The 25,800-nt window shown below is 45.5% G+C and overlaps 2 protein-coding genes across 3 annotated transcripts in view; both read right to left on the bottom strand.

The window, feature by feature from the left end:
• Window positions 1–1,488: 1,488 nt before the first annotated feature.
• On the bottom strand, window positions 1,489–8,692 carry LOC106608158 (serine/arginine-rich splicing factor 5). 2 transcript variants are annotated; one of them, XM_014205928.3, is made up of 9 exons: window positions 8,570–8,692; window positions 7,914–8,055; window positions 7,592–7,662; window positions 7,317–7,448; window positions 6,920–6,949; window positions 6,371–6,443; window positions 4,448–4,521; window positions 4,206–4,313; window positions 1,489–4,069 (listed from the first exon to the last, which is right to left on the bottom strand). In XM_014205928.3, exons 2-9 carry the CDS (start codon window positions 8,037–8,039, stop codon window positions 3,703–3,705), a joined length of 981 nt encoding a protein of 326 aa, XP_014061403.1. In that variant the 5' UTR covers window positions 8,040–8,055; window positions 8,570–8,692; the 3' UTR covers window positions 1,489–3,702. The 2 variants fall into 2 exon arrangements, with proteins under 2 accessions (XP_014061403.1, XP_014061404.1); XM_014205929.3 differs by lacking the exon at window positions 6,920–6,949.
• Window positions 8,693–11,291: 2,599 nt separating this feature from the next.
• Window positions 11,292–25,800, bottom strand: part of susd6 (sushi domain containing 6) — a 69,987-nt gene continuing 55,478 nt past the window's right edge. Inside the window, exons 4-7 of the mRNA XM_014205930.3 lie at window positions 25,163–25,357; window positions 19,671–19,809; window positions 14,514–14,959; window positions 11,292–14,377 (exon numbers count right to left, since the gene is read on the bottom strand). Of these exons, the coding sequence (XP_014061405.1) occupies window positions 14,352–14,377; window positions 14,514–14,959; window positions 19,671–19,809; window positions 25,163–25,357 (806 nt within the window). The 3' untranslated portion in view covers window positions 11,292–14,351. The remainder of the gene's footprint in view (window positions 14,378–14,513; window positions 14,960–19,670; window positions 19,810–25,162; window positions 25,358–25,800) is intronic.

The raw sequence follows: 25,800 nt of genomic DNA, 5'->3' as shown, positions 1-25,800 counted from the left end.
GCCCACCACAGGAGTCGCTAGTGCGCGATGAGACAAGGTTATCCCTGCCAGCCAAACCCTCCCTAACCCGGATGACACTGGGCCAATTGTGCGCCGCCCCATGCCCCATGAGCCTGGGATCGAACCCAGAATCTCTGGTGGCACAGCGCCACCCGGGAGGCCTGACCACGTATTCTCTTAATAAATGTGTGAATTGGACCATTTTCCTGTCCTGCTAATCATTCAAAATGTAACGAGTAATTTTGGGTGTCAGGGAAAATGTATGGAGTAGAAAGTACATTATTTTATTTAGGAATGTAGTGAAGTAAAAGTTGTGCAAAATATAAATACTATAGCACAGATACCGCAAAAAACTACTTAAGTAGTACTTCAAAGTATTTTTACCTTAGTACTTCACACCACTGCTCCACCCTAACTCTAAGTGTCCTCCTTTCTCTCTCTCTCTCCCACAGAGAAGCAGGTGTACGAGGCAGTGGAGGTAGAGGAAGCCAGTCAGCCCAGCGATGTGGCCGTTTGATCAGACAAAATTCAGAGCAAACGTCGACACTACACATCCAAGTATAAGTGATCAAATGATGAAAGACAAGCATTGTAATTTTGAATTCCGTAAAGTGAGTGTGGAAGAGGTGAACAAATTATTGTTGTCTATCAACAATGACAATCCACCGGGGTCTGACAACTTGGATTGAAAGTTACTGAGGATAATAGCAGACGATATTGCCACTCCTATTTGCCACATCTTCAATTTAAGCCAACTAGCGAGTAAAAAAAAAGTAATTCCGCTACCTAAGAATAGTAAAGCCCCCTTTACTGGCTCAAATAGCCGACCAATCAGCCTGTTACCAACCCTTTGTAAACCTTTGGCCAGATACAATGTTATTTTACAGTAAACAAATTGACAAGACTTTCAGCACGCCTATAGGGAAGGACACTCAACAAGCACAGCACTTACACAAATGACTGATGATTGGCTGAGAGAAATTGATGATAAAACGATTGTAGGAGCTGTTTTGTTACACTTCAGTGCGGCTTTTGACATTATCGATCAGTCTGCTACTGGAAAAACTTGTGTTATGGCTTTACACCCTCTGCAAGAATGTGGATAAAGACTTACCTGTCTAACAGAACACAGAGGGTGTTCTTCAATGGAAGTTTCTCCAACATAATCCAGGTAAAATCAGGAATTCCCCAGGGCAGCTGTCTAGGCCCCTTACTTTTTAAAATCTTTACTAACAACATGCCACTAGTTTTGAGTAAAGCCAGTGTGTTTATGTATGCAAATAACTCAACACTATACACATCAGCTACTACAGTAACTGAAATGACTAACAATTAATAAAGAGCTGCAGTTAGTTTTGGAATGGGTGGCAAGGAATAAGTCCTAGATATTACCTTAACTAAAAGCATTCATCACTACTTGTTTTTGTAAGTGTTGACAAGTTGAATGCACTGAGCAGTCTTCAAAAATGAGATCCAAGGTAGTATTCATATAATTAAAATGCCTTTATTTGAATTGCATGTTCAGTGGAAACAAAGATTAAAAACTTAACACAATTTGGCTGCATGGATATGCATTATCCTCTTTTGAACAGCTTTTCCCAATCAACCCTGATTTGAAGAGGGAGTGGTTACAGAAATTCATTGGACAACACCTAGTAAGTAACACTATACACATTAAAAGGTGAAAGACTGTAGATATGGTATCAGAATGAAAGTCAAGGCTAGAAGTTGTCTGTTTAAACTACTAGCACACAGCTCTGACACCCATACATACCCCACAAGACATGCCACCAGAGGTCTCTTCACAGTCCCCAAGTCCAGAACAGACTATGGGAGGTGCACAGTACGACAGAGCCATGACTACATGGAACTCTATTCCACATCAAGTAACTGATGCAAGCAGTAGAATCAGATTTAACACAGATAAAAAACACCTTATGGAACAGCGGGGACTGAAGCAACACACAAAGGTACAGACACATGCATATGCACACAAACATTGTAATATTGTTGTATGGTGGTATTATACACCAGATATGTACAATGCAGAATGTAACTATGATGTACTGTTTTATCATGTAAGTGCCTTCATGTTTTTGTACCCCAGGCAGAGTAGCTGCTGCATCGGCATGAACTAACAGGGATCCCTAATAGTCACAGAACGTTACAGCATTCACGCTCTGAATGATCAGTATTTCTCTCTGAGCATCCAGAAACAATCACATCAGTCTGATTATTTACCATGAACTATTAAGATATGTACCGTCGACTTGAAAACACTCAGTAACTGCATTTACAATCCGAGTCTGCATTGACGGTGAGGCACGGCCGCTGCCATTTTGAAAAGGTGGAGTGATTGCGACAATTGACTACTGTATGATGAATTTCTGGAATTAAATTGGTAATTAAACCTACGTACTGTCTGTACTACATGTGTATTTATGATCAAGGCAAGCTAGTGCAGTATGTCAGTGTGTACAAGCTATAGAAAACATTGTAATAAGTGACGTTTTAATACTGAACGTTAAAAAAAAAGAGAATCTAGATCCATTACTAAGGACATCTTACAAACAGTGGCACAACTCTTTGTGGAAGTTTAACTTTATTCTCAAGTTCTGACATACAAAATGTCTCGGACGCTTTATTTAAAACTGTTTTCATTTGTTGTTTGCTGTTTCTTGTTCTTTTTCAATTAAGTACAAATACAACCCTCATATTGAACACGGAGAAGAAAAAAAAAAAAACTGAATTTAACATTAAAAATAGTCATTTTCCAAACTATTCTCTAGGTTGTGTCGACGCTTCATTACAATACATTGTGAAAGGAAACGTGTATAATGCTTTATAGAAACAAAGAGTACAGATACAGACAACCACTCCATTTAAACATTCAATACAAATGGGTTAATGGCGGTGTGCATCTAACCCTAACCAACTGTTTAAACGTTCAATACAAAACGGGTTAAATAATAACACAGCCTGCCACAATGTTTTCACCAGGCGTCTTAACTGAGGATAAAACACCTTTACTGCCACCACAAAACAAAATCACAATCTGATAACCCCCCAAAAAAGAAAAATGGCGTTCAATAAAATAGTCACAGCATAAAACTAATCAAATCCCAAGGTTACTTTACACAAACCCTACACTGAGATCAGAATGGCTAAGGTTTTGGGTCGAACCATTCACATTCATAACCATCATGGAACGGGACTTGTATTCTCAACAGCTCATGATATCAGAGCTGACAACCAAAAGTCGGTAGAGGGGGAGTCACCACACGAGCGTTGAATGATAAAAAAATAATGTAATACCTTACCAAGAATTACATCCATTATTACAAATAAAAATACTAACCAAAACAAAACCCCAGAAGGTTTTAGACTTGATGCTCAAATTGAAAACGAAGCCCTCATTGTGTTCACAGCGAGAGCCATGCTTTTATTGAGAACACCCACCATACAAGAGTAGGTCAAAGGTCAGCTATGTCAGAAGAGAAGAGCGGGTTGGAGGGAGGAAAATGAGGGAAAATAGAGGGACACCAGGCAAGAACCGCTGGGTAAAACAGTTCCTGCCCCGTTGTCTTACTATAACAGTGGGGTTAGTGTGTGTGTTCACATTTGTCTGAATGTGAGTATTTATGTACTAGGTGTGTGTTCATTTAAAAATGTGTATACTCCTGCGTTAGGTGTTCTCAATACTCAGTGGCGGCTGTCCGTAGACGGAGAGCGAGAGCCACGAGACCTGGAAGGAGACCTGGAAGGTGCACGCTGTGCAGGGGGAGGGGAGTGGGGGGAGGCAGACTTGCTGGGCTTGGAGGGTCGTTTAGAGGAGGAGGAAGAGGTCTCTTTGGCCCTGGGGGGTGGGGAGCCGGGAGCGGCACCACGGGGGGCTGGGGAGCCGCTGTGGGAACGAGAATGAGAGCGGTTGTAGTCCCTCTTGGGGGAGCGGGATTTGGGGGAGTGGGACCTGGAACGACGGGGGGTCCTGGAGCGGGACGGGGAACGATTACGAGAACGGGAGCGGGAACGAGAAGAGCTCTCAGAGCGGGAACGACTCCTTGAACCCCTGGAGAAGGGGAAAGAGAAAAAGGTGAAACCAACCGTCTCATCACTTTACTGATAATGCATCCTGCCGTCCTCAGTTCCTTAAGAGTAAACACTAGTAGAAACATCTAGAAGGGCTAATTCTCCAGACCACTCACCTCTTCTTTGCTGCCTCAATCAGCTTGATCTTCCTTCCATTGATCTCCTTGCCAGACAGCTTCTCAAGGGCGTTTTTCAGATCACTGTAAGAAGCGAACTCAACCACTCTGAAGACCGACAAAACAAAAGGTCAGCAGAATACAACTGACATGGTGGGTTGAATGTAAAACGTTTAAGGAGTATGTTGATGGTGGCATGTTTATACGTATATGTAGAAAGAACAGTATTTTATTATTCTTACCCTTCGTTGAGCTTGGGGCGGTGGGCGTCTGCAAACGTGACTTCCCCAGCCTGTCTCATGAAATCCTTCAGGTCCTACACAACAACAGGCTAAGTTAGGACCGGAACAGGACAACAGTCATCATAATGTATCATATTCACCAACGAGAGAAAAAGGTTAGATATCATAGGAGGAACTACAGAGACTAACAGAGACGACGAGAGGGGTCCAAGAACCTCAGAGATCAGAGCAGAATTACTGGCTGCCTTGTCTGGCAACAAAGTCACTGTGTTAAAGTAGTTGTTCCAATTACCAGTTAGGTGTCTGTGTGCATGTTGATGTATGGGACAAGCCAAATGGACAGAAACTGTTTGGAAATGTCACACACTTCCTTAAGAAACTCCTTTGCAGCAAGGCGAAAAGAGCTTGGCAAAAGGAAATGTGAATAAAACCTTCCCGGAAGTACATAGAAATGTACTCTCTAAATTGGGTCTGTAAAATGGAGGAAGCTAAAAAGACAAAAGATGTCAGGTTGATCTAAAAATATCATCTTTGCATTAAAATATATATTCTTGGACCCCACTCACTTTAAACAACTACATAGAACAGTCCATATAGAACATACTGAATGAGCAGTTGAGGAGCTGTGTTGAGCAGCATATTGAATAAGGTTGTCTCTTGCTAGCTAGGAGCCGAGGGCACAGGGCTCTCTGCCCCCTAACGCCTGGGACGGGTACCCTGTCTAGGGCTCGGCACCCCCCCCTCAGTCTCAGTACAGAGGAAGAGAGGAAACCAATACCTGAGACCCCCCTTGGAGCGGGCCGCAGCAGGCTCTCCTAGTCCACCATACCATAACCACCTTGATCGCACCTCGTGATCCAACCTTGACCTCTCGTGACCTCGCTCAGCAGATTTTATCCACCTCTGGGCACCTCTCACGATGTGCGGACGGAATCACAGCACACGGGGGGAGGGGGGGGTAATGGGGGGGGGGGGGGGGGTATGGATCGATTGAAGCCTCTCAAATTTACGAACCACCATGGATCAGACCAACACGCCAGCCACCATCATCATCAACACCATCATCGACTCTCTTTCCTCTCCTCTCTTTCTGCCCATCTGCCTCTCTGTTTGCGATTTCTCCCTCTCTGTCAGCACAGCGCTCCCGCCGTTGAACCCCCCCACCACCGGGGGGGGGGCAGCGAGAGCGAGCGAAGTGGTCGCCGGCCACGCCAGTGCTTCTAGAGCAGAGTGGGTAGTGGGACCCGGGGGGGTGGGACCTCACCCCCAACCAAGCGAGGGAGCACTCATACGACCAGCAGGAGGATACCAACTAGGAGTAGGCCGACTGGCACACTGGCTGGCACGACATGGCTCAACCCAGAGAGAGGGACCCTGATTGGGTTAACTCCACCATAAGAAGCGCTCTCGTCCATACGACACAACAGTCAGGCTGGCAAATAAAGGGGTGAAGAATTGGTTAAAATAAATAAAAATACAGACAAATTAGTTTGTTTTTCCTCTCTTTTGTATCTAATCAAACTGTACTCTTTAGATGCAGCAAATATCTATGGCTGGTTATTTTCACTGGAAGCTCTCAGGAGAGAGCTGGATTGGCTATGTATTGAGAGCCCTTTATAATTCAATAATTTGTAAGAAGAAATGAGACCAACAACACATTTGGTTAGTGCTGCTGATTTTCATATGCATGTGCTCTCAACCCATTAAATATTACTACATTCGCTCCAATACATGTAGGAAAAAAAACATGACTGAATTTCTTTACCTGGAGTGAACCAGGCAGTTGCCTTGAGATCATTACTAGTGAAGATAAGGTATAAAGCTGAGCATTGTCACTGTCTCCCTCTGATTACTCAGCACCTGGTGTTGTTAATAACAGGCAGGTACGGTAGATGAGCAGACACGCCCAGGTAAGGAACTCACCTGCCAGCTGACGCGAGATGACAGGTTCTCCACGATGAGACGGTTCTCCGTACGCATCGGTGGGGGGTTCCTACTGTGGTGGGAGAGAGAGAAAAGTATGAAAACCTTGCAGATAATCCAGAACCGTGGTTCCATAACAGTGGGCTAAAACCCATTGGTGAGTCATCCACAGCTAGTTCCTTCCTTCTAGCTGAAACTTGGATTTGATCCTGACTAGTAGCCTATTACCTTTTGCTGTAGTGGGAGAGAGAGAACACGAGCACCTCAAAGTGCTGATCTAGAATCAGTTCCCCCCTTTGTCCATTCATTATAGTTTAACATCCTTAACAGACCCTAGATCGACACGCCGATTCAGATTTTATATGTATACAGACCCATGATTCTGACTCGAAATAACAGAGCTATCAAATAGTTCAACTGGGATTAGAATCAATGACATAAAGAACAGCGTTTCCCCTCCTAGATAAGGTTGGATTTATATCCATTGCACATTTCCCGAAAGGTGCCTTGTATAGACAGAATGTTGAATAAACTGTCATTTCAACTTACGCTGATGGCTGTCCACTTGGTTGGTTGGTCCTTATGGAAATTTGAGACAAAATATCCACAGGAAAGTATTATTAAAACATACTTATTTTTTTTTTAAATGCTGGTACTGCCGTCGATATTTCTATCACCTGGCATATGCATGCACCGTATGTATGCATTTACATTGTGTATGCGTGCCTCAGGGGATGAACAAACAAACCATGAAAGCCAAACACAGAAAGCAGAGTTTTGAAGTTGGTTTAATAATATTTTTTTCCTTGGGGATATTTTGTCTAAAATTTCCACTTGTAAAAGGGACTGTACAGTCTTCTGGAATCTATTTGTTTAGCGACTAGTGTGGAAAGTCCACACTGGGAATTGTAAGAGAGGCTAGCTGATAATATTTAAGTCCATGTACCTCCGACTATCCTGGGAGCCACGGCCATAGCGATCTGGGAAGCGGCCTCCTCCTCCTCCTCCACCTCCTCCTCTGTCACCACCACGTCCCCGCCCACCACGCAGGCGCACACGAGCATGCTCAATTGTCACCCTGAGAGAGAGAGAGAGAGAATGAGGCCTTAAGACACATAACAGGTTATGGAAGGCTGTTATAATAACCCAGGCCTATTTATTGATATGTGAGCCAACGTGGTGATGTGTAAATGTCCATCATGAACAGAGATGCTGCTTTACCTCTCATTGCAGAGCTCCTTGCCGTCCAACTCATAAACTGCATCCTCAGCATCCCTAGGATCATCAAACTCCTGGAGAACAGATTATAACATTCAGACTATCTATTCTAGACCTCTCTAAAAGGTTTTCTAAACCATGTAGCTAGTAAGTGGAGTTGGTAATTGAGGGTACAGCTATGTGCGTCATTGTGTGTATACTGACCCCCGAAAACTAAAGCCTGTATGCACGTCCACACTGCACTTAGCCAAGACCTAACTGCCTCCTTAGCCTAGGGCTATGAACAATGGAGTGTTAAACACATTGTGTAGGTGTGTGTACTGACCACAAAACCAAAGCCCCTCTTCAGGTCGATGTCTCGGATGCGGCCGTATCCTTTGAAGAATCTCTCCACGTCCTTCTCTCTGGCGGACGGGTTCAACCGGCCGACGAATATGCGGCAGCCACTCATTCTGGCTGTAGGATGTCTATCCGAAAGAAAAACACCGAATAAAATGTAAAAAAAATCCCTAAGATGACACATTTTGAAACTAAAAACCACTATGTGTTAGGAATGTTGTTAGAACTCTTGTTACCTCAGGACACCATAAATATTTTCTGCGTAGTTAACGTTACACCCACATCATTAGCAATGTTAGATAACTAGAATTCTATAGTACACAAATTGGAGTATTTAAATAAAAAAGGTATACACGTTTTTAGATAAATAAACAAATAAAGCGTTATAAGCCGCGTAGTCCTGTATAGTCATCCCGGAGAGGTTTCGAAACCGAACGTTTATCGTGACCTTAAACGTTAGCTGCGACACAGTCATTGTGCATTTTTTTTTAGGCCTGTGATTGCGTTTGCAAACGCAAGATAAACAAAGCTAACGCTAATTAGCTTGTTTACAACATCGTTTCCGACTGGCAATACTAGTGCAATAATGCATTAACATTAGTTACGTCCATTTAAATTGTACAAACGTTAATGTTAATATACCTTTGTTGGTTTTTTTTTTTTCCTTCGGAGGGATTGTCTTGCTGCTTACTGCCTCTTCAAAACAGCGAGAAGGACACAAAATGGAGTCCGTATTCTCTCGGCTTTTCAATGACACGTTGCAGTACTATCTAGCAGCCACTAGATGTCACCCAGTCACAAGGTTCACAATCTACATAAAACCATGGTCGTCACAGTACAGGGTGAAAATGGCATGGCTCTTTACTGTTCGTAAGATACGCAACTAGCTAGTTAGTATCATGATAATATACACTGCTCAAAAAAATAAAGGGAACACTTAAACAACAGGATGAAACTCAAAGTCAATCACACTTCTGTGAAATCAAACTGTCCACTTAGGAAGCAACACTGATTGACAATACATTTCACATGCTGTTGTGCAAATGGGATAGACAATAGGTGGAAATTATAGGCAATTAGCAAGACACCCCCAATAAAGGAGTGGTTCTGCAGGTGGTAACCACAGACCACTTCTCAGTTCCTATGCTTCCTAGCTGATGTTTTGGTCACTTTTGAATGCTGGCGGTGCTTTCACTCTAGTGGTAGCATGAGACGGAGTCTACAACCCACACAAGTGGCTCAGGTAGTGCAGCTCATCCAGGATGGCACATCAATGCGAGCTGTGGCAAGAAGGTTTGCTGTGTCTGTCAGCGTAGTGTCCAGAGCATGGAGGCGCTACCAGGAGACAGGCCAGTGCATCAGGAGATGTGGAGGAGGCCGTAGGAGGGCAACAACCCAGCAGCAGGACCGCTACCTCCGCCTTTGTGCAAGGAGGAGCAGGAGAAGCACTGCCAGAGCCCTGCAAAATGACCTCCAGCAGGCCACAAATGTGCATGTGTCTGCTCAAACAGTCAGAAACAGACTCCATGAGGGTGGTATGAGGGCCCGACGTCCACAGGTGGGGGTTGTGCTTACAGCCCAACACCGTGCAGGACGTTTGGCATTTGCCAGAGAACACCAAGATTGGCAAATTCACTACTGGTGCCCTGTGCTCTTCACAGATGAAAGCAGGTTCACACTGAGCACATGTGACAGACGTGACAGTCTGGAGACGCCGTGGAGAACGTTCTGCTGCCTGCAACATCCTCCAGCATGACCGGTTTGGCGGTGGGTCAGTCATGGTGTGGGGTGGCATTTCTTTGGGGGGCCGCACAGCCCTCCATGTGCTCGCCAGAGGTAGCCTGACTGCCATTAGGTACCGAGATGAGATCCTCAGACCCCTTGTGAGACCATATGCTGGTGCGGTTGGCCCTGGGTTCCTCCTAATGCAAGACAATGCTAGACCTCATGTGGCTGGAGTGTGTCAGCAGTTCCTGCAAGAGGAAGGCATTGATGCTATGGACTGGCCCGCCTGTTCCCCAGACCTGAATCCAATTGAGCACATCTGGGACATCATGTCTCGCTCCATCCACCAACGCCACGTTACACCACAGACTGTCCAGGAGTTGGCGGATGCTTTAGTCCAGGTCTGGGAGGAGATCCCTCAGGAGACCATCCGCCACCTCATCAGGAGCATGCCCAGGCGTTGTATGGAGGTCATACAGGCACGTGGAGGCCACACACACTACTGAGCCTCATTTTGACTTGTTGTAAGGACATTACATCAAAGTTGGATCAGCCTGTAGTGTGGTTTTCCACTTTCATTTTGAGTGTGACTCCAAATCCAGACCTCCATGGGTTGATAAATTGGATTTCGATTGATTATTTTTGTGTGATTTTGTTGTCAGCACATTCAACTATTTAAAGAAAAAAGTATTTAATAAGATTATTTCATTCAGATCTAGGATGTGTTGTTTAAGTGTTCCCTTTATTTTTTTGAGCAGTATATATGACTGACGTTAGACACACATTTTGCCCTATCAGGTGTGGTTATCCTGGAGTGTCCTTGAGGTCACAGTGGGTAGGCCTTCAAGCATCTGTTCCTCGACAGGACTTTCACTCATGTGTTTACTACACATAGATAGGTATATCAATCTTTTAGTCTGCTTACTTATTACTATTATTACGTCAGTCTTTGGGCCGCTGAATAAAAACCCTTTTAACACAGATTTGACCTATTTTAGGCATCAATTCAGCTGTTCTTAAACCGTGTATTCTTCTCTGCTTCCTTACGAAGTCAGGCGGCATGTAGCCTAGTGGTTAGAGCGTTGGGCCAGTAAGTGAAAAGGTTGCTGGCTCGAATCCCCGAGCTGAAAAGGTAAAAATCTGTCATTCTGCCCCTGAACAAGGCAGTGAACCCACTGTTCCTAGGCTGTCATTGAAAATAAGAATTTGTTCTAAACTGACTTGCCTGGTTAAATAATTTTTAAAAACATGGAGGCTACAGGTCAGAATCCTCTTATAGAGGTCCAACCGTTCAGTTTTGCCAAATCAATAAAAAAGGCCACAACGTTCATCTATTTTATGGTCTACAACCTTTTTGAGTAACGAAATGCAATGTATGCCTGGAACTATCTGGGTGAAACCATGTTCAGCTGAATTTTAATTTGTAGTAGAATACCCCTGGCCTGCATTCTTTTTCAGTATAGAAATGTTAATATTGCTTGCCTCCCAAATTGCTCTATATTCCCTACAGTGCACTACTTTTGACCAGGATCAATAGGCTCTGGTCAAAAGTAGTGCACTTTATAGGGAATGGGGTGCCATTTCGGACACAGCCAATATGATTTTCAATGTAAAAAACCAACAACAAAATCAGGTCTCACACATTTCAAAAGAAAGCTTTAATTAGAAATAATTATATACACATGGTAGAATTAAATTAAACTTTATACAAATATTAAAATACTATCTTCACGCCCATTGCAATGTACAGAGGAAAACCAAAACATCAAATCATTGAAATGCAGAATCAAGAGATGGACATTATTTTCTAGGAAACAACACCGTAGAACAGTGGTCTGGACGCCAGAAAAATGGTTCAAAACTTATTTTTTTTACACTTCAATGCAACATTTACAATTTCTTACAGACAGAAAAAAAAGTATTTGTTTTAGGTGCTTAGGCTTTTGAATACCACAGTTGCTGAAGAAGCCTTGGGGAGGACAGAGAGAAGAGGATGGACTTTCTTTAAAATCACATCCAAAAACAAAAATAAAACACATTGAAAAATACACAAGACAGTTGTATGACTAGTAAAGTCAAAAGTAAGGCCACTGGGAAACACTGAAGACGTTTCAACATCGTAAAGCAGGTAAAGATGGAGGAATCTTGCGATGCAATTACAAACAAAATCTAAGTAATGAAAGGCAACATTCTCTGCTTGCGTTTATGAAGTAATTGACAATGACAGGTGGACAGACAGTCACAAAAAAAATATAGATATATATAATAATTGAATGTGGAAAAAGTAGTTCAAACAGCCAACTCAGACCCTGTCTGAAACTAATGGGCTAGGGTGATGACCTCAACTCCCAAATGCTTATGAACTGCTTTCATCACATACCAGAGATAAATTAAAGCTGTGCTCATTCAAATTTGAACTGAACATTTAAAACAAACATTTAAAACAAAAGAAAAATGGTTGTTTACAATGCGCTGGTTTTGAGCAAGGATTTTCAGCTTTTTAAAGATGCAGATCTACAAGGTTACTAACAGTTTTGAAGCAGCTCTGCAGAAAATGGACGATATTCCAGTCCTTGTGAAACCAACCTGCCCCCCCCCCCCCCCACACACACACACACACACACACACACAATAAATAGATTGGAAAAACAAATATATATTACCCAATGCGCAGTCACCAAACACAAAAATCAACATGTTTTCGTCATGAAAAAATACAAACTCCCCCGCTTTGAACAAAACAAGGCCTTAGTTAATTTGACATTATAGCGTAACCCTCTTCATTCATGAAACAGTCATGATGTGTTGTTCAGTTCCATGGTCAAATACACACACACACACACACACACACACACACACACACACACACACACACACACACACACACACACACACACACACACACACACACACACACACACACACGTGTCTAGAAGATACTGTAGCCACTAAAACAGAACAACACCCCAGATAGTCACATCAATGAGGAAGCAGAAGACATAACAGATATCGGTTGTTGTGATGAACAGAAAAAAGGCAAGCGTGTCATTAATCTTCTTATCATGATACAGTACTGTCTGGGCAAGCCTGTCTGTTTACAACCTGCTGCTGGCTCTGGTGACGTGCTCAATCCATCCCATGTGCATTGTCTTCTGACAGGTGGCCTCACTCCTACGAAACACTAGACAAAAGTGGCGCTGTCTGACCCAAGACAATGCCCTACTTGGAGACGCCAGAGTGGCAGCAGAGTTGGAGAGGGACTTCATGCTTAGCTTCATTCAGAGTGGACAGACAGGGGTTACCGCGTGGGCAGCAGGACGTCATCGTAGTGAGAGAGAGAGAGAGAGAGAACATGCAGCATACGCCAGCGAACAAAGCCCAGGCCCAAACCAAGACAGTCCTCACTGAAGAGAGATACTCTTTATCTCATTAGAGTAAGGAGATGCACAAGTTCAAATCTGTATCCACAGTCATCATCACCATCAGCAGCAGTGATAAAAACATCATTATGTTTTCCACTAACCTTGCAGTTGGAGATAAAGCCTTTGGGAGTGTGGTTGATTAGGTGCAGGCCTAGAGAGACGTGTGTTCTGTGTAACAGAGATATACATAAATGGCTCTGCTGTGTACATAGTGAGACAGACAGACAGTACCAAACCTGGACTCTGCTGTGTACACAGTGACACAGACAGACAGTACCAAACCTGGACTCTGCTGTGTACATAGTAAGACACAGACAGACAGTACCAAACCTGGACTCTGCTGTGTACATAGTGAGACAGACAGACAGTACCAAACCTGGACTCTGCTGTGTACATAGTGACACAGACAGACAGTACCAAACCTGGACTCTGCTGTGTACATAGTGAGACAGACAGACAGTACCAAACCTGGACTCTGCTGTGTACATAGTAAGACACAGACAGACAGTACCAAACCTGGACTCTGCTGTGTACATAGTAAGACAGACAGACAGTACCAAACCTGGACTCTGCTGTGTACATAGTAAGACAGACAGACAGTACCAAACCTGGACTCTGCTGTGTACACAGTGACACAGACAGACAGTACCAAACCTGGACTCTGCTGTGTACATAGTGACACAGACAGACAGTACCAAACCTGGACTCTGAGTATGTATGCTTTTATACATATGTATCTATATTCAGCTGAAACCACTTGATGCCTGCCTGTCTGCCTGTGTTGTGGTCCATTCTGAAGCTGAGGGGACCAGTAGGTATTAAGGGCTCGTTAGCTCTCAGTAAGAGAGAAAGAGAGCAGTCTTGTCTTTTCTGCACATGGGTGGTAGTTTAGAGATGATTGCAAAAGGGTAGCCAGGACATGGGGAGAGGATACTGGTGATGGAAATGGTTTGTCTAATTTCTGTGCATGGTTGGTAATAGTTGGGGGTGAAGTTGGACTCTGCTCGTCTTTGAGCCGTGTGAGAAGTTGCAGACGTGGAGGGAGGTTGAGTTTCTTTGACATGATTCCTGTTTTTGCTACGCTGGGTAATTTTGTAGTTCTGTGGTTCAGAGCTGTAGGGTAGGGTGGTATAGTTCAGGTAGAAGGCCCCAGCAGAAGCCTCAGTGTTTCCTGGTCAGCTGTAGGGTAGGGTGGTATAGTTCAGGTAGAAGGCCCCAGCAGAAGCCTCAGTGTTTCCTGGTCAGCTGTAAGGGGGAGTGGTGCTTCTGCAGGGGCTTCAGGCTTCCTTTAACAGGGGGATATCTGGAGAGATAGAGATCATAGCATCAGGCTACATACAGTATGTATAAACGCAGGTAGAAGTAAAGATGGGATGAGAGTCCAGTCACAATGTTTAACGGCCAACGCTAAGCCTTGGACAGTTGAGGACACTACCTACCATCAGAGAAGTCGTCTACGGAGGTGACAGAAAGCAGGCTGTGCTGGTCGCTGCTCTCGGAGTCTCTACGTCTAGCCAGAGTGACCAGGGGCGCGACACCACCACACGCACCTCCTCCGTGCTCCGTAACCCACGACGACGAAGAGGAGGAGGAGCAGGAGGGGGCCTGGTGGACTAGTACGGTCTCTGCGCGACGGGAGGATGAAGGGGAGGAGGAGGAGGTGGAGGGGAGGCACAGCTCTCTGTGATGGTGGGACTGAGACCTACTGCTGGGCCCCTCGGCCCCCTGGGGCCCCGCAGACAGGACGATCTGGACCCGGGACTCTGGAGGCGGTGGGAGGGAGGCACCTCCGCTACCGTAAACTGCCTCCTCATAGGAGGGGAGGGCTACCTGGAGCCCCTCCACCACAATGGAGGCTGGCTGGCCTGATACACCCTGCTCACGCCTGGAGAGGGGGGGGGGGGAATAAAATGTAAGAGAAAGAATGAGTGTATGAGAGAGGGGGGGGGGGAGAAGAGAGAGCTTTAGGTTATTGCATGCAGCCCAGTATTTCTGGTGGTGTGGTGCTGCGTGATGGTTCTGTCCTAACAAAGCCCTGTGTAGACTAGAGGTGGTTGTGGAACTCATCATAGACGGGCTAATCTGAAATCAAGGCTCCCCAAATTCTATCAGCATATCGGTTGTGCAAGCAGGGCGGGCAAAACCCTAGACCACTGTTATTCTAACTTCCGTGACGCATATAAGGCCCTCCCACGCCCCCCTTTTGGAAAAGCTGACCACGACTCCATTTTGTTGCTCCCAGCCTATAGACAGAAGCTAAAACAGGAAGCTCCCGCCCTCAGGTCTGTTCAACGCTGGTCCGACCAATCGGATTCCACGCTTCAAGATTGCTTCGATCACGTGGACTGGGATATGTTCCGCATTGCTGCGAACAACAACATTGACGAATACGCTGAATAGGTGTGCGAGTTCATTAACAAGTGCATCGGTGATGTTGTACCCACAGCAACTATTAAAACCTTCCCCAACCAGAAACCGTGGATTGATGGCAGCATTTGCGGTAATACTGAAAGCGCAAACCATTGCTTTTAATCAGGGCAAGGTGACCGGAAACATGACCGAATACAAACAGTGTAGCTATTCCCTCCGCAAGGCAATCAGACAAGCTAAGCGTCAGTACAGAGACAAAGTGGAGTCGCAATTCAACGGCTCAGACACGAGAGGTATGTGGCAGGGTCTACAGTCAATCACGGACTACAAAAGAAAAACCAGCCCCGTCACGGATCACGATGCCTCGCTCCCAGACAGACTAAACAACTTTTTTGCTCGCTTTGAGGACAATACAGTGCCACTGACACGGCCCGCTACCAAAACCTGCGGGCTCTCCTTCACTGTAGCCAACGTGAGTAAAACATTTAAACGTGTTAACCCTCGCAAGGCTGCAGGCCCAGACGGCATCACCCTCAGAGCATGCGCAGACCAGCTGGCTGGTGTGTTTACAGACATATTCAATCAATCCTTATCCCAGTCTGCTGTCCCCACATGCTTCAAGAGGGCCACCATTGTTCCTGTTCCCAAGAAAGCTAAGGTAACTGAGCTAAATGACTATCACCCCGTAGCACTCACTTCTGTCATCATGAAGTGCTTTGAGAGACTAGTCAAGGACCATATCACCTCCACCCTACCTGACACCCTAGACCCACTACAGTTTGCTTACCGCCCCAATAGGCCCACAGACGACGCAATCGCCATCACACTGCACACTGCCCTAACCCATCTGGACAAGAGGAATACCAATGTAAGAATGCTGTTCATCGATTACAGCTCAACATTTAACACCATAGTACCCTCCAAACTCGTCATTAAGCTCGAGACCCTGGGTCTCGACCCCGCCCTGTGCAACTGGGTCCTGGACTTCCTGAAGGGCCGCCCACAGGTGGTGAGGGTAGGTAACAACATCTCAACCCCGCTGATCCTCAACACTGGGGCCCCACAAGGGTGCGTTCTCAGCCCTCTCCTGTATTCCCTGTTCACCCACGACTGCGTGGCCATGCACGCCTCCAACTCAGTCATCAAGTTTGCAGACGACCCTACAGTGGTAGGCTTGATTACCAACAACGACGAGACGGCCTACAAGGAGGAGGTGAGGGCCCTCGGAGTGTGGTGTCAGGAAAATAACCTCACACTCAATGTCAACAAAACAAAAGAGATGATCGTGGACTTCAGGAAACAGCAGAGGGAGCAGCCCCTATCCACATCGCCGGGACAGTAGTGGAGAAGGTGGATAGTTATAAGTTCCTCGGCGTACACATCACGGACAAACTGAAATGGTCCACCCACACAGACAGCATGGTGAAGAAGGTGCAGCAGCGCCTCTTCAACCTCAGGAAGCTGAAGAAATTCGGCTTGTCACCAAAAACACTCAAACTTTTACAGATGCACAATCGAGAGCATCCTGTCGGGCTGTATCACCGCCTGGTACGGCAGCTGCTCCGCCCATAACCGGAAGGCTCTCCAGAGGGTAGTGAGGTCTGCACAACGCATCACCGCGGGCAAGCTACCTGCCCTCCAGGACACCTACACCACCCGATGTCACAGGAAGGCCAAAAAGATCATCAAGGACAGCAACCACCCGAGCCACTGCCTGTTCACCCCGCTATCATCCAGAAGGCGAGGTCAGTACAGGTGCATCAAAGCTGGAACCGAGAGACTGAAAAACAGCTTCTATCTCAAGGCCATCAGACTGTTAAACAGCTATCACTAACATTGAGTGGCTGCTGCCAACATACCGACTCAACTCAAGCCACTTTAATAATGGGAAAATTGATGTAATCAATTAATCACTTGCCACTTTATATTAGATAATGTTTTCATAACCTACATTACTCATCTCATATGTATATACTGTACTCTATACCATCTACTGCATCTTGCCATCCTGATGTAATGTATCACTAGCCACCTTAAACAATGCTGCTTTATATGTTTTCATACCCTACAATACTCATCTCATATGTATATACTGTACTCCATACCATCTACTGCATCTTGCCTATGCCGTTCGGCCATCACTCATTTATATATTTTTATGTACATATTCGTATTCATTCCTTTACACTTGTGTGTACAAGGTAGTTGTTGTGCAATTGGTAGATTACTTGTTAGATATTACTGCATGGTTGGAACTAGAAGCACAAGCATTTCGCTACACTTGCATTAACACCTGCTAACCATGTGTATGTGACAAATAAATTTGATTTGATGGCGCCATGCCTCACGGCCCCCCCAGGCCTGACAGCCCCCCAGGCCTACAACACAATCAACAGAGCTGCCTACTAACATTAGATCTAATGAGTGCTGACTGTTAAAATCACAGGACCAGAGACAACTGCTCAGCATCTGACCGTAAGGCGCTACAGAGGGTAGTGCGTACGGCCCAGTACATCACTGGGGCAAAGCTTCCTGCCATCCAGGACCTACAGTTGAAGTCGGAAGTTTACATACACTTAGGTTGGAGTCATTAAAACTTGTTTTTCAACCACTCCACAAATTTCTTGTTAAGAAGCCACTGCTCCAAAACCTCCATAAAAAAGCCAGACTACGGTTTGCAACTGCACATGGGGACAAAGATTGTACTTTTTGGAGAAATGTCCTCTGGTCTGATGAAACAAAAATAGAACTGTTTGGCCATAATGACCATCATTATGTTTGGAGGAAAAAGGGGGAAGCTCGCAAGCTGAAGAACACCATCCCAACCGTGAAGCACAGGGGTGGCAGCATCATGTTGTGGGGGTGCTTTGCTGCAGGAGGGACTGGTGCACTTCACAAAATAGATGGTATCATGATGGAGGAAAATTATGTGGAAGCAACATCTCAAGACGTCAGTCAGGAAGTTAAAGCTTGATCACAAATGAGTCTTCCAAATGGACAATGACCCCAAGCATACTTCCAAACTTGTGGTAAAAATGGCTTAAGGACAACAAAGTCAAGGTATTGGAGTGGCCATCACAAAGTCCTGCCCTCAAACCTATAGAAAATTTGTGGGCAAAACTGAAAAATTGTGTGCGAGCAAGGAGGCCTACAAACCTGACTCAGTTACACCAGCTCTGTCAAGAGGAATGGGCCAAAATTAACCCAACTTATTGTGGGACGCTTGTGGAAGGCTACCCGAAACGTTTGACTCAAGTTAAACAATTTAAAGGCAATGCTACCAAATACTATGTAAACTTCTGACCCACTGGGAATGTGATGAAAGCAATAAAAGCTGAAATAAATAATTCTCTACTATTATCCTGACATTTCACATTCTTAAAATAAAGTGGTGATCCTAACTGACCTAAGACAGGGAATTTTTACTTGGATTAAATGTCAGGAATTGTGAAAAACTGAATTTAAACGTATTTGGCTAAGGTATATGTAAACTTCTGACTTCAACTGATTATACTAGGCGGTGTGAGAGGAAAGTCCATCAAATTGTCAGAGACTCCAGTCACCCAAGTCCTAGACTTTTCTCTGCTACCGCACGGCAAGAGATACCGGAGCTCCAAGTCTAGGACCAAAAGGCTCCTTAACAGCCATAAGACTACTGAACAATTAATCAAATGGCCACCGGACTATTTACATTGATGACCCCCCCCCCCATTTGTTTTGTACACTGCTGCTACTCGCTGTTTATTATTTATGCATAGTCACTTCACCCCTACCTACATGTACAAATTACCTCTACTAACCTGAACCCCCGCACTGACTGTACCGCTACCCCCTGTATATAGCCTCGTTATTGTTATTTTGTGTTACTTTTTATTATTTTTTACTTTAGTTTATTTGGTAAATATTTTCTTAACTTTTCTTGAACTGCATTGTTGGTTAAGGGCTTGTAAGTAAGCATTTCACGGTAAAGTCTACACTTGTATTCGGCGCATGTGATAAATAAAGTTTGATTTGAGTATGGTTATTAGTTAACTGGTGAACTATTTCTACTGCAGCTTTCACTTTGACAGTATTTTCATTTGCTTGGTCTGTTAACTTGTAAAACCAGTTACATTTTAACTTCACCAAACTGGATCTGACTGGCCCGAAATGTGAGCAAAATACACATGCAGAGGTAAAGGTGTGTGTGTGTGTGTGTGTGTGTGTGTGTGTGTGTGTGTGTGTACCTGCTGTGGTGGAAGGACTTGAGTTTGGGCTGCAGCAGAACAAACAGCACCACCAACAGCAGGAGGAGGGCCACAGAGGAGGCTGTGGACGCTACGATGGACAGCGCTGGCATCGCCAACGGAGACCGCAGCTCCTTATCTGAGACAGAGAGAGAGACAGAGAAAGAGAAAAAGATGGAGGGGAGAGGTTTAGGATTGTTTTGGCAGAACAAATATCTACTTCTGTCATGTAATACAGCATTGTGAAATTGAATTTAATTAAGAGAGACAGCCAGGAGACAGCCAGGAGACAGCCAGGGGACAGCCAGGAGACAACCAGGAGACAGCATCCACTGGACGATACTTTTTACAAATTTTGGAAACCAACTGAAGGGTTCCTCAACGTTCTACTGAGACAACGAGCTCTTAGTCTGACTCAGACAACTAGATATGGATGTCGGCCTACTACACTACATACAGTAGGATATGAAGTGAGGGGTGAATGAGGTGTATGAAGTGAGGGGTGAATGAGGGGTATTTTATTTATTTTACCTTTATTTAACCAGGTAGGCAAGTTGAGAACAAGTTCTCATTTACAATTGCGACCTGGCCAAGATAAAGCAAAGCAGTTCGACAACATACAACAACACAGAGTTACACATGGAGTAAAACAAATATACAGTCAATAATACAGTAGAAAAATAAGTTATATACAATGTGAGCAAATGAGGTGAGATAAGGAAGGTAAAGGCAAAAAAGTCCATGGTGGCAAAGTAAATACAATACAGCAAGTAAAACACTGGAATGGTAGATTTGTAGTAGAAGAAAGTACAAAGTAGAAATAATGGGGTGCAAAGGAGCAAAATAAAATAAATAAAATAAATAAATACAGTAGGGGAAGGGGTAGTTCTTTGGGCTAAATTATAGATGGGCTATGTACAGGTGCAGTGATCTGTGAGCTGCTCTGACAGCTGGTGCTTAAAGCTAGTGAGGGAGATAAGTGTATCCAGTTTCAAAGAATTTTGTAGTTCGTTCCAGTCATTGGCAGCAAAGAACTGGAAAGAGAGACGGCCAAAGGAGGAATTGGCTTTGGGGGTGACCAGAGAGATATACCTGCTGGAGCGCGTGCTACAGGTGGGTGCTGCTATGGTGACCAGTGAGCGGAGATAAGGGGGGACTTTACCTAGCAGGGTCTTGTAGATGACCTGGAGCCAGTGGGTTTGGCGACGATTATGAAGCGAAGGCCAGCCAACGAGAGCGTACAGGTCGCAGTGGTGGGTAGTATATGGGGCTTTGGTGACAAACCGGATGGCACTGTGATAGACTGCATCCAGTTTGTTGAGTAGTGTATTGGAGGCTATTTTGTAAATGACATCGCCTAAGTCGAGGATCGGTAGGATGGTCAGTTTTACGAGGGTATGTTTGGCAGCATAAGTGAAGGATGCTTTGTTGCGAAATAGGAAGACAATTCTTGATTTAACTTTGGATTGGAGATGTTTGATGTGAGTCTGGAAGGAGAGTTTACAGTCTAACCAGACACCTAGGTATTTGTAGTTGTCCACATATTCTAAGTCAGAACCGTCCAGAGTAGTGATGCAGGACAGGCGGGCAGGTAGCGATCGGTTGAAGAGCATGCATTTAGTTTTACTTGTATTTAGGAGCAGTTGGAGGCCACGGAAGGAGAGTTGTATGGCATTGAAGCTCGTCTGGAGGGTTGTTAACACAGTGTCCAAAGAAGGGCCAGAAGTATACAGAATGGTGTCGTCTGCGTAGAGGTGGATCAGAGACTCACCAGTAGCAAGAGCGACATCATCGATGTATACAGAAAAGAGTTGGCCCAAGAATTGAACCCTGTGGCACCCCCATAGAGACTGCCAGAGGTCCGGACAACAGGCCCTCAGATTTGACACACTGAACTGTATCAGAGAAGTAGTTGGTGAACCAGGTGATGCAATCATTAGAGAAACCAAGGCTATTGAGTCTGCCGATGAGGATGTGGTGATTGACAGAGTCGAAAGCATTGGCCAGGTCAATGAAAACAGCAGCACAGTATTGTTTCTTATCGATGGTGATTACGATATCGTTTAGGACCTTGAGCGTGGCTGAGGTGCACCCATGACCAGCTCTGAAACCAGATTGCATAGCGGAGAAGGTGCGGTGGGATTCGAAATGGTTGGTAATCTGTTTGTTGACTTGGCTTTCGAAGACCTTAGAAAGGCAGGGTAGGATGGATATAGGTCTATAGCAATTTGGGTCAAGAGTGTCCCCTCCTTTGAAGAGGGGGATGACAGCAGCTGCTTTCCAATCTATGGGAATCTCAGACGACACGAAAGAGAGGTTGAACAGGCTAGTAATAGGGGTTGCAATAATTTCGGCAGATAATTTTAGAAAGGGTCCAGATTGTCTAGCCCGGCTGATTTGTAGGGGTCCAGATTTTGCAGCTCTTTCAGAACATCAGCTGAATGGATTTGGGAGAAGGAGAAATGGGGAAGGCTTGGGCGAGTAGCTGTGGGGGTGCAGTGCTGTTGACTGCAGTAGGGGTAGCCAGGTGGAAAGCATGGCCAGCCGTAGAAAAATGCTTATTGAAATTCTCAATTATAGTGGGTTTATCGGTGGTGACAGAGTTTCCTATCCTCAGTGCAGTGGGCTGTTGGGAGGAGGTGTTCTTATTCTCCATGGACTTTACAATGTCCCAGAACTTTTTTGTGTTGCTGGAAGCAAATTTCTGCTTGAAAAAGCTAGCCTTAGCTTTTCTAACTGCCTGTGTATATTGGTTTCTAACTTCCCTTAAAAGTTGCATATCACGGGGGCTGTTCGATGCTAATTTAGAATGCCACAGGATGTTTTTGTGTTGGTTAAGGGCAGTCACGTCTGGGGTGAACCAAGGGCTGTATCTGTTCCTGGTTCTAAATTTCTTGAATGGGGCATGCTTATTTAAGATGGTGAGGAAGGCATTTAAAAAAAATAACCAGGCATCCTCTACTGACGGGATGAGGTCAATATCCTTCCAGGATACCAGGGCCAGGTCGATTAGAAAGGCTTGCTCGCTGAAATGTTTCAGGGAGCGTTTGACAGTGATGAGTGGAGGTCGTTTGACCGCAGACCCATTACGGATGCAGGCAATGAGGCAGTGATCGCTGAGATCTTGGTTGAAAACAGCAGAGGTGTCTTTAGAGGGCAAATTGGTTAGGATGATATCTATGAGGGTGCCAGTGTTTACGGCTTTGGGGTGGTACCTGGTGGGTTCATTAATAATTTGTGTGAGATTGAGGGCGTCAAGCTTGGATTGTAGGATGGCTGGGGTGTTAAGCATGTCCCAGTTTAGGTCACCTAGTAGCACAAGCTCTGAAGATAGATGGGGGGCAATCAGTTCACCTATGGTGTCCAGAGCACAGCTGGGGGCAGAGGGTGGTCTATAGCAGGCGGCAACGGTGAGAGACTTGTTTTTAGAGAGATGGATTTTTAAAAGTAGAAGTTCAAATTGTTTGGGTACAGACCTGGATAGTAGGACAGAACTCTGCAGGCTATCTCTGCAGTAGATTGCAACACTGCCCCCTTTGGCCGTTCTATCTTGTCTGAAAACGTTGTAGTTAGGGATGAAGATTTCAGAGTTTTTGGTGGACTTCCTAAGCCAGGATTCAGACACGGCTAGCACATCCGGGTTGGCAGAGTGTGCTAAAGCAGTGAATAAAACAAACTTAGGGAGAAGGCTTCTAATGTTAACATGCATGAAACCAAGGCTATTACGATTACAGAAGTCATCAAAAGAGAGCGCCTGGGGAGTAGGAGTGGAGCTAGGCGCTGCAGGGCCTGGATTCACCTCTACATCACCAGAGGAACAGAGAAGTATGAGGATAAGGGTATGGCTAAAAGCTATAAGAATTGGTCGTCTGTGACGTCCGGAATAGAGAGAAAAAGGAGCAGGTTTCTGGGGGCGATAAAATAGCTTCATGGTATGACGTACAGACAAAGGTATGGTAGGATGTGAGTATAGTGGAGGTAAACCTAGGCATTTAGTGATGATGAGAGAGATATTGTCTCTAGAAACATCATTGAAACCAGAAGATGTCATAGCATGTGTGGGTGGAGGAACTGAGAGGTTGGATAAGGTATAATGAGCAGGGCTAGAGGCTCTACAGTGAAATAAGCCAATAAACACTAACCAGAACAGCAATGGACAAGGCATATTGACATTAAGGAGAGGCATGCTTAGCCGAGTGATCAAAGGGTCCAGTGAGAGTTAGATAGCTAGCCGAGCCATAGGTAGCAAGCTGGTAGAAGATGGAGGGAGGTCTGTTTTTAGCCACCTCGTGCGATTCCGTTTGTAGATTAGTGGGGTTCCGTGTGGTAGGTGGGACCAGTCCAATTGGCAAAATAGTTAGTTATAGTGGCCCAAGAAAATTGTCCGATAGACCTATTCAGATAGCAGCCGATAAGACAGCTAACGATTTGCGGGCCGCAGATGGGCGTTCAGGTTACGTCGCGACGGAGGGGCCAGTTGGATAACTCCCTCGGGCAGATAACGTTGGTGGTCCAGTCGTGAAGGCCCGATGGGGCTCCGCATCGGCAGTAAAACGGGTCCGGATAGGTGATTGTAGCCCAGGAGAGGCTGATGGAACTCTTCAGCTGGCTAGCTCCAGAATAATTTATGTTAACTCCGGGACCAACGTTGCCAATAGTCACTCAGGTAGCAGCTAGCTAGCTGCAAGATCCAGGTATAAATGTCCAGAGCCTGCGGTAGAAGTCCGGGGCTATGGAGAGAGAATAGGTCCGGTAAGCTCTGGTCTGAGTCGCGCTGTACAAAAATTGGCGATAGCTTTTCGAGCTAATGGATAGCTGAGGACCGCTAACCGTGGCTAGCTGAACTCCAACGTTAGCCAGTGAACTGGCTAATCTCTGGCTAGCTTCTGTTGTGGATTTCAGATTTGAGGTAAATAATACTTTTATTTTTTTAAATTGGTGAGGCGGGTTGCAGGAGAGTGTTTTGAGGTAAGGTAAAAAGATATGCGAAGAATATATATATATATATATATATACATACACACACGGGACACGACAGAGGAAGACAAAGGACGTCTGAACTGCTACACCATCTTGGGATCGTATGAGGGGTGAGAGGGATGAGGGGTATGAGGTGAGGGTTGAGGGGTGAGAGGTATGATGGGTGAGGGGTGAATGAGGGGTAAGGGGTATAAGGGGTGAGAGGTGTGAGAGGTGAGGGTTGAGGGGTATGAGGGGTGAGGGGTATGAGGGTGAGGGGTATGAGGTGAGGGGTATGAGGTGAGGGGTATGAGGTGAGGGGTATGAGGGGTGAGGGGTGAATGAGGGGTGAGGGGTATGAGGTGAGGGGTATGAGGTGTGGGGTATGAGGGGTATGAGGGGTGAATGAGGGGTGAGGGGTATGAGGTGAGGGGTGAGGGGTATGAGGTGAGGGGTATGAGGGGTATGAGGGTTATGAGGGGTATGAGGGGTATGAGGTGAGGGTTGAGGGGTGAGAGGAGAGATGATCTTACCTTGGCTGAGGCGGCAGGTGATCTGCAAGGGTGCGTCCCACTCCCCATTCTGACAGGTGAGGAACTTGTAGTCCCCCTTCAGAGCGTAGCCCTCGTCACAGAAGTACTCTATCACGGTCTTCTGGGTGAGGCGGGGGCAGGGGGACGGGTGGCACCTGTACCCTCCGTTCTCTGGCTCCGTGGGGGGGGGACACACTGGGGGAGAGAGGAGCGGGAAAGATGGAGACAGAGAGAGAGAGCGAGGTAGAGAGAGAGAGAGCGAGGTAGAGAGAGAGAGCGTGGTAGAGAGTGAGAGAGTGAGAGTGAGAGTGAGAGAGCGAGCGAGAGGTATTTGTATTTATTATGGATCCCCATTAGTTCCTGCCAAAGCAGCAGCTACTCTTCCTGGGGTCTGGCAGAATTAAGGCAGTTCATACAATTTTAAAACATTACAATGATTCACAGATTTCACAACACACTGTGTGCCCGCAGGCCCCTACTCCACTACCACATATCTACAGTAATAAATCCATGTGTATGTATAGTGCGTATGTGTGTGTGTGTGTGTGTGTCAATGTTTGTGTTGCTTCAGTCCCCGCAGTTCCACAAGGTGTTTTTTATCTGTTTTTTATATCTAATTTTACTGCTTGCGTCAGTTA

This window comes from Salmo salar, chromosome 06 (assembly GCF_965601325.2).
Source record: "Salmo salar chromosome 06, fSalSal1, whole genome shotgun sequence".
NCBI classification, from domain to species: Eukaryota; Metazoa; Chordata; class Actinopteri; order Salmoniformes; family Salmonidae; genus Salmo; species Salmo salar.
The sequence above is the reverse complement of the archived record's forward strand: the minus strand, read 5'-3'. Positions and strand labels throughout refer to the sequence as shown.